Source organism: Symphalangus syndactylus, chromosome 7, assembly GCF_028878055.3.
Source record: "Symphalangus syndactylus isolate Jambi chromosome 7, NHGRI_mSymSyn1-v2.1_pri, whole genome shotgun sequence".
Lineage (NCBI taxonomy): Eukaryota > Metazoa > Chordata > Mammalia > Primates > Hylobatidae > Symphalangus > Symphalangus syndactylus.
The window spans coordinates 61,786,684-61,800,909 of record NC_072429.2 but is presented as its reverse complement, the minus strand read 5'-3'; the positions used below and the strand labels follow the sequence as shown (position 1 = coordinate 61,800,909).

General features: G+C 44.4%; 2 protein-coding genes across 12 annotated transcripts in view; one reads left to right on the top strand and one right to left on the bottom strand.

Moving 5' to 3' along the window:
- The window catches only part of TMEM68 (transmembrane protein 68), a 37,457-nt gene extending 29,196 nt beyond the window's left edge, over positions 1-8,261 (bottom strand). For 3 of the 8 annotated variants that reach the window (XM_055286381.2, XM_063643307.1, XM_063643308.1), the window contains exon 1: positions 8,061-8,253. The gene's annotated coding sequence lies outside the window, so the exon portion shown is untranslated. Of the gene's footprint in view, positions 1-7,809 lie in introns of all 8 variants that reach the window. The other 5 variants (XM_055286382.2, XM_055286386.2, XM_063643306.1 and 2 more) reach the window with 5 other exon arrangements.
- A 2-nt stretch (positions 8,262-8,263) lies between these two features.
- The window catches only part of TGS1 (trimethylguanosine synthase 1), a 54,761-nt gene continuing 48,798 nt past the window's right edge, over positions 8,264-14,226 (top strand). For 3 of the 4 annotated variants that reach the window (XM_063643296.1, XM_055286378.2, XM_055286377.2), the window contains exon 1: positions 8,264-8,548. In XM_063643296.1, the coding sequence (XP_063499366.1) occupies positions 8,448-8,548 (101 nt within the window). In that variant the 5' untranslated portion in view covers positions 8,264-8,447. The remainder of the gene's footprint in view (positions 8,549-14,226) is intronic. The other variant, XM_055286379.2, reaches the window with a different exon arrangement.

The following is a 14,226-nucleotide window of genomic DNA, read 5'->3' as shown; positions in this document are numbered from 1 at the left end:
CCTTAATTCTTTCAACCACTTCTCAGCCCCTGGTTTCTTAAGCATTCAGCAATCAAGACCACTCCGAGTTGCTGACTCCAGTTATCTGATACTGACAACACCATGTACGGTAACCCCTGTGCCTCGGTTTGCTAAAACCTATAAAACTAGGATAATAATCCTATCTACCTCATGAGATTACTGTGATTACATGGGCTAATCTGTGCAAAGAGCCTAGAACAATACCTTACACGTAATCAGTGTTACATGTTTGCTATCACCATCATTCATAGAATCACAGCAGTTTTTTTGGTAACTCGATCATACTACCTCATTCAGCTAAAAATATGCTACTATTTTCTACATCTCTGCAAACTGCACTTGAAAAAAACCTTTTTGAGCCCAGCAAAGATTATATATCTCATCTGCTTATTAACTTTCATGGGGTGGGCTAAGACATAGCCCATCCTTTCAGTCTGTTTCAGGAACACAGTGGATGACATGAATGGGCTTAGGAGCCAGACTGCACATACTGGAATAATGGCTTTACAACCTTAAGCAAGTTACACTTCTCTGCATCTCACTGTTTCTCTGAAAATGAAGATGATAAATCATTCTATAAAGACCTATTTAGCACCTATGTACCCTAATATGTACCACGCATTTCCTCAGCAGCAAATAAAGCAAAGTCTACAACCTCAAGTGGCTTACATCCTAGAGGGGGAAGACAGACAATAAACAAAGAACTAGGCCGGGTGCGGTGGCTCACGCCTGTAATCCCAGCACTCTGGGAGGCCGAGGCAGGCGGATCACGAGGTCAGGAGATCGAGACCATCCTGGCTAACATGGTGAAACCCCGTCTCTACTAAAAATACAAAAAATTAGCTGGGCGTAGTGGCGGGCGCCTGTAGTCCCAGCTACTCAGAGGCTGAGGCAGGAGAATGGCGTGAACCCTGGAGGCGGAGCTTGCAGTGAGCCAAGATCGCGCCACTGCACTCCAGCCTGGGCGAAAGAGCGAGACTCCTCTCAAGAAAATAAAAAAAAACAAAGAACTAGTAAATACATACTAGGTCAGATGACAGGTGCTAGGGAGAAAGATAAACAGCAGTGTAAGAAGAATATGGAGTTCTGTGTCAGGCACAGGAGTAGGGGAAAGGAGGGGGTTGCTATGTTATATAGGGCAATCTGGGAAGACCTCTCTAAAAGATATTTTTGAGCAGAAACCTGAGGAAGTAAGGAAGCAAACCATGTGGATACTTAGAGGAAGAGATTCCTAGCTAAATGAACAGCAAGTGCAAAATATGTGCACTTGCTGTGGCCTGAGGAGCAGCAAGGACACCAGGCTGAGAAAGTGACAGGGAGGGCACTTGGAAATGGACCAGAGAGGCAACACCATAGAGCTTTCTATGCACGCGTTTCTTTTTTTTTTTCTGAGACAGCGTCTTGCTCTGTCGTCCAGGCTGGAGTGCAGTGGCGTGATCTCGGCTCACTGCAATCTCCGCCTCCCAGGTTCACGCCATTCTCCTGCCTCAGCCTCCTGAGTAGCTGGGACTACAGGGGCCTGCCACCACACCTGGCTAATTTTTTGTATTTTTAGTAGAGACAGAGTTTCACCATGTTAGCCAGGATGGTCTTGATCTCCTGACCTTGTGATCCGCCCGCCTCAGCCTCCCAAAGTGCTGGGATTACAGGCGTGAGGCACCGTGCCCGGCCTCTATACACACTTTTATCTAAGTGAGATGGAGAAGGCATCAGAGGGCACTGAGCAAAAGGGTGAGGTTGCCTGGTTTGGGTTTTAAGTGGCTGCTGTGTTGAGAATATACTACACAGGGAGCAAATAGGAATATTTGCAATAAGTGATGAAAGTGGCTTACATACATGTGGCAGAGGGAAGGCAATAGGAAATGGTCAGTTTCTGGATATATTTTGAAGATAAAGCCAACAAGATTTGCTAATAAATTGACGTAGAATCTGAGATAATTATATGGTGTTTTGTCAACCTAAGTTTGTATCCTGCGAGGCTCTGTCCCTTACCATGTGACCTAGCAAGTACTTAAATACCTTTCTGCCTCAGTTTCTTCACCTGTAAAATAAAAATAACAGCATCTACCTAATAAGACTATCTTGAAGATTACATGTAAAAAAAACTCTTAGAAGAGTGATTTCTACCATATAAGCATTAACTATTGCTATCATCATTGTCATCATTACAATTTGCTTGCTTGTGAAAAAATAGAGTTGCAGGAAGAACAGGTTTGAGGATGGGATACAGATCAGGAATTCCACTCTAAACATGTTAAGTTTAAGATGTCTATTGGACATCCAAGTGAAGACATTAGTAGGCAGCTGGACTTCAGCAGTTTAGCAGGAAGATCAGGAGTAGGATACCAGGTATAAGTGGATGGCCCTGATATAAATCTAGGAATTGGTAGCATATAGACAATATTTAAAACCATGGAACTAGAGAATATCCCTCCAGGGAACGAATATAGAGTAAAAAAGAATTTCTGGCAAGGCGCAGTGGCTCACACCTGTAATCCCAGCACTTTGGGAGGCTGAGGCGGGAGGATCACTTGAGGTCGGGAGTTCGAGACCAGCCTGACCAACATGGAGAAACCCTATCTCTACCAAAGATACAAAATCAGCCTGGTGTGGTGGCGCACGCCTGTAGTCCCAACTACTCAGGAGGCTGAGGCAGGAGAATTGCCGAGATCATGCCACTGCACTCCAGCCTGGGCAACAACAGTGAAACTCAGTCTCAAAAAAAAAAGAATTTCCAGGACTGAGTCTTGAGGCACCCAACATTTTAGAAGTTGGGAAGACAATGACAAGCCAGCTTCCTCCTTGCAGAAGTAGTATCCTGGAAAAGCTTCAAGAAGGAAGGCATATTCTGCTGTTTTAAATGCTGCTGACAGGCCTAGTAAGGTAAGAGATCACTTCCTTCCTGTAGGAGACAGCTTTAAAAAAAAAAAAAAAGAAACAAATGATAATTGATCACTGGATTTTACAACACAGAGGAAACTGGCAAACCCTAATAAAGAGCTGTTTTGGTATAGTGGGGAACAAAACACTTTGGACAGGAGAGGACAGGAGCAGCTCCCCTTTACCTTTGAAGTTCAAGAATGAATGGGAGAAAATGAATTGGAAACAGCAAACATAAAAACTCACAAAGGAGGAAAGAAACAGGTGAGTATCTAGAAGGGAACACAGGTGAGTTGTTCCCTGCTGTTGCTGCTGCTGCTGCTGCAGCTGCTGCTTTAAGATAGAGGCCAGGCATGGTAACTCACACCTGTAATCTCAGCATTTTGGGAGACTGAGGCAGGAGGATCGCTTGAAACCAGAAGCTCAAGACCAGCCAGGCAATATAGTAAAAACTCATCTCTAAAAAAAAAAAATTAGGCCAGGTACAGTGGCTCACACCTGTAATCCCAACACTTTGGGAGGCTAAGGGGGGGCAGATCACTTGAGGCCAGGAGTTCAAGACAAGCCTAGGCAACACAGTGAAACCCCATCTTTACTAAAAATGCAAAAATTAGCTAGGTGTGGTGGTGCATTCTTGCCTCAGCTACTCGGGAAGCTGACGCACGAAAATGGCTTGAACCCAGGAGGTGGAGAGTGCAGTGAGCCGAGATCATGCCACTGCACTCCAGCCTGGACAACAGAGTGAGACTCTGCTCAAAAAGAAAAAAAAAATTAAAAATTAGCGGGCATGGTGACATGTACCAGTGGTCAGAGCCAGTTGGGAGGCTGAAGGGGGAGGATCACTTGAGCCTGGGAGGTAGAAGCTGCAGTGAGTCATGATCAAGCCACTGCACTCTAGCCTCAGTGAAAGAGCAAGATACTCTGTCTTTAAAACAAAAAACAACAACAACAACAACAAAAATGCCAGGCACAGTGGTTCATGCTTGTAATCCCAGCACTTCGGAGGCCAAAGCGGGTAGATCACTTCAGGTAAGGAGTTCGAGACCAGCCTGGCCGACATGGTAAAGCCCTGTCTCTACTAAAAACACAAAAATTAGCCAGGCATGATGGTGCATATCTACAGTCTGAGCTACCTAGGAAGCTGAAGCACGAGAACTGCTTGAACCCGGGAGGCAGAGGTTATATAAGCCGAGATTCTGACAGTGCACTCCAGGCTCGGGGACAGAGCGAGACTCCCATTTCAAAAAAACAAAAGATAGGAGAAAATACAGCCGTGTTCAATGTCAATGATAATTCATCAATGGGAGCGAGAAATGGATGATGTAGGAGAGGAGATAATTGTTAGAGCTCTGTCCTTGACTAGGCCAAAGGGGACAGGATACAATGTACAAGTGGATAGACCTGAGAAGTTTGTGCCAGACACTATTCTAAATATATCAATAAATAAAATAGTTATCTGAGAAAACATATGAAAAACACTTATTTTCTGGCATATAGTAGGCACCTAACAAATGCTGCCTAAATATACAACTGAACTGTATTCGTCTAAAACTTTTTTTTTTCTTTGAGACAGAGTCTCACTCTGTCAGCCAGGCTGGACTGCAGTGGCTCGATTTCGGCTCACTGCAACCTCCACCTCCCAGGCTCAAGCAGTTCTCATACCTCAGCCTCCCGGGTAGCTGGGACTATAGGCAAGCACCACTGCCCCCAGCTAATTTTTGTATTTTTAGTAGAGATGGGGTTTCACCATGTTGGCCAGGCTTGTCTGGAACTCCTGGCCTCAAGTGATCCGCCCGCCTCCACCTTCCTAAGTGCTCGGATTGCAGGCGTGAGCCACCCTGCATGTCCTCATCTAAATCTTTAACAAAAATCTGGATCAAAACAGTATCCTAAAACCTGCTACTAAAGAACTATCACAGGAATTTGAATAAAATGCTTCTCAGTAGATAAAATGTAGCACTTTTGATAATATGACAAAGTGTCTTTAAATCTCAGTGAATGCAACCCCTTAATTGTGCAGATAACAAAAAAAGTAAACACAGAAAGCCAAGTTTGCTTGCTTAAAATTACTAAATTAATTCAGTAAAAGCCAAGAACTGAAATTAAAATCTAGTCCCCTTACCTCCTGGTCTGGCTTCCAACACACTTTCTTTGATATATCTCTCTTTTCCTCTCTTGACAGAAAGACTGAAAATATTAAGACTGCAATTTCTGTCTTCCCTATACTTCTGTCTGGCCCTTCCCCTTCCCCCTCAATTTACCTTGGGGTGTAACCGACTCCTTATCACTTTATTTTAATCCAAGAAAAATGACATGGGCCAGGGTGGCTCATGCCTGTGATTCCAACACTTTTCCAGGCCAAGGTGGAAGGACTGCTTAACTTTGAGACCAGCCTGGGGGCAACATAGTGAGACCCTGTCTCTACCAAAACAATTAAAAGTTTGCCATGCATGGTGGCACGTTCCTGCAAGTTGCAGCTACTCGGAAGGCCAAGACAGGAGGACTGCTTGAGCCCATGGAATCAAGGCTGCAGTGAGCTATAATGATCACACCACTATACTCCAGCCTGAGCAACAGAGCAAGACCCTGTCTCAGAGGGAAAAAAAAAAAAAAAAAAAAAACAACTCCATGTATTAGAAAATGTTTTGGGGGAAATACAATTTTAGTTACCAAAATTCCAAGTTATTTTCTACAGCCCTCTGCCCCTAAAAATCTAAAATAAACACAGTCTAACGCATCACATATGAAGTATCTTAATTTCCCTATCTGGAAATCATGTAACTTCTGTAAAAACAAGTAGACAAGGCCGGGTGCGGTGGCTCATGCCTGCAATCCCAGCACTTTGGAAGGTCGAGGCGGGAGGATCACCTGAGGTCGGGAGTTCAAGACCAGCCTGACCAATGTGGACAAACCCCGTCTCTACTAAAAATACAAAATTATCCAGGTGTGGTGTCACATGCCTGTAATCCTAGTTACTCGGGAGGCTGAGGCAGGAGAATCGCTTGAACCCAGGAGGCGGAAGTTGCGGTGAGCCAAGATTGCACCATTGCACTCCAGCCTGGGCAATAAGAGTGAATCTCCGTCTCCAAAAAAAAAAAAAAAGTTGACAAGCTCAAACAAATATCACCATATTGACATTGATGGTGAGGATATGGACCTTACAGATGTTTAAAATCAGAGTATTTCAAAAAGTAATAGAATAGAGAACTTTTTGGCTTTCATAAAACCTTAAGAAAGTATATCTATTTTAGGCTGGGCTCAGTGGCTCATGCCTATAATCCTAACACTTTGGGAGGCTAAGGCAGGCAAATCACTTGAGCCCCAGAATTCAAGACCAGTCTGGGCAATATGGCAAAACCTCGTCTCTACAAAACACACACACACACACACACACACACACACACACACAATTAGGCAGGCATGGTGGCATGCCTGTAGCCCCAGCTACTCGGGAGGCTGAAGTGGGAGGATTGCTTGAGCCTGGGAGGTGGAGGTTGCTGTGAGCCAAGATCGCACCACTACACTACAGCCTGGGTGACAGAGCAAGATCCTGTCGCAAAACAATAATAATAAATAAAAAAAGAAAGTATATCTATTTTGAACACCAATTACCAGTACTTTTCCATTTTACTTTCAGTATATAAGCCACACTGAGAATATTCTGAAAATGCCAATTAAAAGATATAGTCACTGAAACACAAGTTTTCCTGCTTCCTTTCTGCATATTTAATAATGGTTTAACAGAGGCACAGCACTGTTTTACTGAATAAGACTTCTACTTCAAACATGAATAAAGCTGCAATTTAATATTTGTCAAGATAGCTGGTAAATCTAATCATTTTAGCTTTAATACTTTTTTGATTTCAAGCTTTAAACTCGAGGTTCTGATACAAATTACCCTTCTTTTTTTTTTAATCCTAGAATGCTCAACTTCTAGCTAAAATCTTCCACTCTGTTTCATAATTACAGTTCTACCCTTATTATTGTAACCCAGCTACTCATCCCAATAATGCTGCACATCTATACTGGTATATCTGTAACTGTGCAGCACTCTTACCTTCTTGAACCACCAAAATCAGCCTATCTCTGACCTCAAAGCAGGGCAGTAGTAAGGAGGTGGGAATAAACATTTGAAAATGAATATTTCCACTAACTAGTAAATGTGGCCAAAATACTAGTGACCCTTCAAAAGGCCTGAATTTTAGCTCAGCTTTTATATAGTTCTAAAGAAGTACCAATACTATTTTGGCATTTCGTAGCACCAACCACGTCCGAAGCGCTCCAACTTTCAAGTCTGAGCTTGTCTCTGAAGAAGCTGCCCGTGCAGCCTCCATGAATACCACACACCAAATACTAACTGCTTTTTACAGATCCAGCAATGCTGCTGTTTCCATTTTCTCCATCCTATTTATGCGCACATGAACTTCTTTTCTTATTAGATAATTAGTAACTTGAAGGCAGAGACCTGTTCTACAGGCTGCAAACCCCAGGGACCGAGACAGCACTTGGCGCCTACACGGTCCAAACCGACGCCAACGATTAAGCGCACAATGGAAAGGTGTAATATACATCGTTTCGTTTAGTCCTCCCTGCAGCCTCATGTAGTAGTTACTATTAATCATCCCCATTTCACAGGTGATCAAAGTTAGGCTCAGAAAGGTGAAGTTGCCTGCCCAGGTCACAAGGTAGGACCAGGATTCCAAGCCTGATCAGTCTGGATACGAACGCTCTACCCACGCGGCCTTCCCCCTACACTCTCGGGATCACCACACACTTCCCCTCGGCTTTTACACCGGAGGCTCGACCTGGGTCCCGGAACCAGCGAAGCCACTGGGCAAGCCTAGAGGCCTCTAGTGAGGCTAGAGACGCCTCGCCCCACCAGATGCATTAGGATGAAAGGCGCCGAACCGAAGGTTTAGAGCTCCAGGGGAGAAGAGGGGCGAGGAGAGCAGGCTCTTTGACCCAGAGGAGGGAAGATCTCCACACCCGGCCACTCTGGCGCCGGGGCGCAACACGGAGGCCGGCGGGAAGCCAAGCCTGCCAGCGCTGAGACTGGGGATTCCGAGGCGGCTCCTGGAAGACCGGACGCGCGCGGCCTCCGCCGCTCCCGGTCCCGCCAGACCCGATGCCGGGCTGGAGAAGCGCGGGGGCCGACGCACCTCGGCTAGGCGGGGGCAGGGGCAGCTCTCCTTTACCCTAGAGCGGCGACAGAAGCTCTTCGGGGGCTCAGTGGCCAAGGGGGCGGACAGATTTGCACGGCGGATTCCTCCGAAGCTACCCGTGTGAAAGAAGTCAAGCGGAGGCTGCAGCCCGGGCCGCGAAGGGGGTGACAACCGCCCGTGGTCCCGCCCCTTCCCGTGGCCGCTCGGAGCCACTTCCGGCTGCGGCTTCCCGGCTAGTTCCCGGCGCGAGCGGCAGTGGGCCAGTGTCTATCTCTTCATCCAGGGCTTGCGAGCGAGGCCTGGTTTAAGTCTCCAGTAACCGAGCGGAGGCCCGGCAGGCGCGACCCGGGCTGCGTACGGCAAAGCTGCCTCCGAAGTGGTAAAATGTGCTGCGAGAAGTGGAGCCGCGTGGCGGAAATGTTTCTCTTCATTGAGGAGCGGGAGGATTGTAAGATCCTGTGCCTTTGCTCCAGGGCATTTGTGGAGTAAGTAGAAACGAGAATCTTTTCATTTTCTAGCACAGTCATTACCCAGAAATGTAGGTATTGCAAAAATGGTTGTAATTAATCACTGAAAACCAGCCAGAGCATCTGACCCTTGGGCACGTGATGTTTAAGAAAAACAAAACCCTTAGACATGACGGAGTGGTCGCCCACTGCCATTATTTTTAAGTGAAGGACTACATCTACTTGGTAGGCTGCTATGAAAAAATGTCGTAGGTGCTATATGTCATCTCATATTTGTAAATCGAGGGGACATTTAAAAATTGGGGGAAAGCGACATGTAAAATGAAATCTCTAGTGGATATGATGTCATAAAGTGAAAGTTTAAAGTTGAGTGACTTGCTTTGGTTAACGTCTTTTTTTAAACCTAAAAATCTACTTAAGCCCAAATGCACATAATTAAAACTTCAAACTAGTTGAGATAAAAGACTTAACCATATTTACATCAGTTTTTTTGATATCTTTATTTTGGGGAAATCTTTGTATTAGGTAAAAATTGCCCTACATGGAAAATAGCTAGTATGCAGGAAAAATACCGCCAAGAGAACTGAATTCTAGAAATTGTTTTCTTTATATTAAGTGCGTGAGTTAAGCCACTTGAATCTCTTTTGCATCTCTGTAACGGGTATATTGAATCTCACATGCTTATTTTGTTAGAGTTAAATCCTTGTGGAAGTAAATTTTATGTGATAGACTTTTAATATAGTTCAATATAGTAGGACTTAAGTTTGAAGGAATTCATTTTTCTTGTGTAATTTTGTGGGGTAATTTGAAAACGCAAAAAGAAGTTAAATTTGTTAAATGTAATGTAAAAAGTATTGTCGCCTTTTTAGTCAGGCATGCATGTAATCATACAATCATTCAGAAAATTTTTTTTGTGCTCTCGTATATCAAGTATGCTGGTAGGCACTGAGGTACAAGACATTCTGTCCTTACATGTATTGAGTTTACTTCCTAGCAAAGAAGATCAATATTAAGACAACTGGTTACGTTATCACTTGGTTGGTTATAGTTATAAGTGCTATGAGAGAGAAATGCAGGATGCTGTGAAAACAACTTTTTCCAAGGGTCACAGAGGTTTCTTTGAGGAAGTAGCTTTTGGAAAGAGGTCTAAGGGGGATAAATTGGGGTAAGTTTCAGTGGGAGAAAGTGTTCTCTAAAAGGCTGAACTCAGCAAAGGCCTTGAGGGAGCAAAAGAAAGCCTGGGAAACTGAACAAAATGGCTGGGAGAGAGGGCACGGTGGTGCACACCTGTAATCCCAGCACTTTAGGAGGCTGAGGAGTGAGGATCACTGGAGCCCAGAAGTTGGAGACTAGCCTGGGCAACATAACAACACCTCATCTGTACTGAAATTTTTTTTAAAAATTAGCCAGCTGTGGTGGCACATGCTTGTAGTCCCAGCTACTCTGGAGGCTTGGGCCAGATGCTCTCTTGAGCCCAGGGGATCCAGGCTGCAATTAGCCATTGTCGCGCCTGGATGACAGAGCAAGACCCTGTCCCAAAAAAAAAAAAAGAAAAGAAAAGAAAACAAGACTGGGAAAGAAAGAAGATAGGGTGTGCACAGTAGGCAGGGTCAAAACCTGCAGGACTTTGTAGACTATAGGAAAACCTTAAGCTGGGGAATGACATGATCAGATTTGCATATTTAAAATACTACTCAGGCGGCAATGTGGAGGATTGTTTGGAGGAAGAGAACTACTTAAGACCATTGTTTAGGCAAGAGATTATAGTGACTTGGATTAGTATAAATGGCAGTAGAAATGGAGAAAGGAAGATGGGAGAAAACTTGTTGGGGGTAGGGACTAAGTTGTATTGCTGCCTTTCACTGAGGTAGGGATCACTGGAGAATCATGGATTTTATTTTGGGTCAATGGAGAAGAGATTATGAGTTTGATTTTGTACATTTTGATTTGGGGGTACCTATGAGATAACCAAGAGTAGATGGTATAAGCAGTTACATATATTGATTTGGAGTGCTGGGGAAGTCTGGGCTAGTTTTAAAAACTTGAGCCATTTAGCTTTAGCTAGTAATTGAACCCATTAATGAAGGGTGGGGGAGAGGGATCCATCTTTGAGGAATTCCAGCACTTTTTAAAGACAAGAAGAGATGGATTAACTAAGAAACAGACAAGCCTAAGTACACTGTCACCAAGTGTTTCAGTGAAGGTGTAATCAGTTGGAAAGCTGCCAAAATATCAGGCAAAATGAGGACCAAAATTATCCACTAGAATTGACTAAATCCCTTGAATCAATTGATTGTAGCAGGAAGAGCCACAGACAAAACCCCTCAGACACCAAGTTAAAGAAGGAAGGGGTTTATTCGGCCAGGAGCATCGGCAGGACTCCTGTCTCAAGAGCCAAGCTCCCAGAGCCAGCAATTCCTGTCTCTTTTAAGGGCTCACAACCCTAAGGGGGTCTGCATGAGAAGATCGTGATTGATTGAACAAGCAGGGGGTGTGTGACTGGGGGCTGCATACGCCAGTAATTAGAAAGGAACCGAACTGGACAGGGATCTTCACAATGCCTTTTTTTTTTTTTTTTGAGACAGAGTCTCGCTCTGTTGCCCAGGCCAGAGTACGGTGGCGAGATCTCTGCTCACTGCAAGCTCCGCCCCCTGGGTTCACGCCATTCTCCTGCCTCAGCCCACCAAGTAGCTGGGAATACAGGCGCCCACCACTATGCCCAGCTAATTTTTTGTATATTTAGTGGAGACGGGGTTTCACTGTGTTAGCCAGGATGGTCTCTGTCTCCTACCTCGTGATCCACCCGCCTCGGCCTCCCAAAGTGTTGGGATTACAGGTGTGAGCCATTGCTCCCCCAGTGCCTTTTTTATGCAAATAACTGATTCGGTCAGGAGTCGATCTTTAACTACCAGGCCCAGGGTGTGGCGCCGGGCTGTCTGCTTGTGGATTTCATTTCTGCCTTTTAGTTTTTACTTCTTTCTTTGGAGGCAGAAATTGGGCGTAAGACAATATGGGGGGTGGTCTCCTCCCTTAGATGACTTATTAAGTGCCACCACTAATTGTTCTACATTTCGTACTGACAGAGACTCTCCTTAACCAGACTTTACACAGGCTCCTCTGAGTGAGCTCCCCTTTTGATTAGGCCTTGTCATTTGGGACTTGTCTTCAACCTGTCTGGTCCAGTTTTAACAAGAATCCTTCTAAGTCCATTAGTTTTTTTGTTTGTTGGTTTTTTTGGTGGTGGGGGGGGTGGTTCTTGGGTGTTTTTGTTTTGTTTTGTTTTTGGGGTTTTTGGAGGTTTATTTTGAGACTGGGTCTCACTTTGTCACCCAGGCTGGAGTGCAATGGTACAATCACGGCTCACTGCAGCCTCAACTTCCCTGGCTCAAGCAGTCCTCCTACCTTAGCCTCCTGAATAGCTGGGACCACAGCTATGCACCACCACCACCATACCTGCCTGATTTTTTTATTTTTTGTAGAGACAGGGATCTCACCTTGTTGCCCACACTGTTCTGGAATGCCTGGGTACAAACAGTTTTCCCACCTCAGCCTCCCAAAGTGCTGGGATTACAGGTTTTTTTTTTTTTTTTTTTTTTAACCTAGAATCCTGCTAAGTCCATGTAGCAAGATCTTCCCACCCTTAGTATCTGATCACTCTGGCCTGCTCTCAGCAAGAATACTGTTGGTATAGCAACAATCCCCCCACGCTGGATGTCTCCCCTTAGTAATTTTCCATCCACTGACCATGCTCCCTGAATTCTGCCCATTGGCTGTCTTCAGCTGTCTTTGCTATATTTGAAGTTGAGCAAAATTTCTCTCCATTGCCATTATCTTTTTTTTTTTTCTCTCTCTTTTGAGACAGAGTCTCACTCTGTCACCCAGACTGGAATGCAGTGGCATGATCTCGGCTCACTGCAACCTCTGCCTCCCAGATTCAAGCAATTCTCGTGCCTCAGCTTCCCAAGTAGCTGGGCTTACAGGAGTGTACCACCATACCCGGCTAATTTCTGTATTTTCAGTACAGATGAGGTTTTACCTTGGAGGCTGGTCTCGAACTCCTGACATCAAGTGATCTGCCTGCCTTGGCCTCCCAAAGTGCTGGGATTACATGCGTACGGCTACCATTATGTTGATTACTATCGCAATTGTCCTAAATAAAGCCTTTCTTTACCATTTTAACAAATGTCAGAATAATTTAATTTTTTTTTTCTAATTTAAGCCTTCTAGCAGCCCCCTGAGGCATGTCTTGTTATCCTCACTTATTCAAGTAGAAAATTCAGTCTTGGCTGGTTGTGGTGGCTGACACCAGTAATCTAAGTACTTCAGGAGGTTGAGACAGGCAAATCGCTGGAGCCCAGAAGTTCAAGACCAGTCTGGGCAACATGGCGAAACCCCATCTTTACTAAAAATACAAAAAATTAGCCAGGCATGGTGGGGCACTCCTGTGGTCCCAGCTATTCTGGAGGCTGAGTCCGGGAGGTGGAGGCTGCAGTGAGCCGTGATCGTGCCACTGCACTCCAGTCTGGGTGACAGAATGAGACCCTGTCTCAGAGTCTCAGTAGTGGCCTAAAAAAAATCACATAGCCAATAAATGGCAGCCTTGGAATTCTACCCCACATCTGTATGACATGAGAGCCTTTCTACTATGCTACCAGTTGGCATAAAACACGATTTCATTGACTCTCCCTCATTAAGGTATTTGAGTAGTCTAAAGTCACTAGAACAGCTGGTGTTCTGTTCAGACACTTTAACATTAATATAGATTCATGGAGATAGAGGACTATTCTGGAAACTGAAGAGACTGTATTTCCCTCTGATCATACTCATGTAACAGTGTCTGATGGTGATCTCTAGTTTTTCATATATGATACAATGAAATGGTTTGATATGTTTTCCCCCCAACAGGTTCCTGAGTCAGAATTTAAGAGTGGTGACCTTATAGACAGCATATCTGTCTGCTTTTACAAAACTCAGCTGTGTGACCTTGGGCAAGTCACGTATTATTTCTGTGATCCCCTTTTAACACTTTCAGAAAGGGCTTCCTTTCCATTTTACTACTTGAAAATGAAGCTGATTCACAGTCCCTTTGCAAAAGAGGAATTGCTACTTGTACTTCAGAGATTTCTAAGAATCTTTTATTCAGCATTTATTTCAGCCGCCCAAGTGTCAGGTGCTGCAATAGAAAGATGACTTAGGCATCGTAGTGATGATTGCTGTATTCAGAGGTATGAGGATAAGAATTCAGGTGGCTGCTTAGGGCTCTAAGGAGAGCAGTATCTTAGTGGGATTACTACAATCCAGGTTGGGTCTCCTGCTTTACAATTCAAGTCAGTATTTAAGATTTATTTAGTCCTTACGTGTGCCAGGTCCAGAAATTACAACAAATCTCTCTATTTTTGAGGCCATCAATTCATCCAGAGTCATTATGCTCTGTAGATTAAGGTACACTGATCAAACTCAAAGACGGCTTTATAGAGAATACTTAGCAAGTATAATGGAAATTCTTCAAATTCCAGGCATTAGAAATACATCATTCCCAGTGATGAATGCTCTTGGAGATACTTGAAAGTTTTAAGTAAGAAACAGTTTTCATAAAAATATAACAGCTGGCATTCTCTTGTTGCTGATCTTTCTGCCTCAAATTATCAGTAGCCTTGGAACATACTAATAATAACCTTGGACATCTGATTTACCTG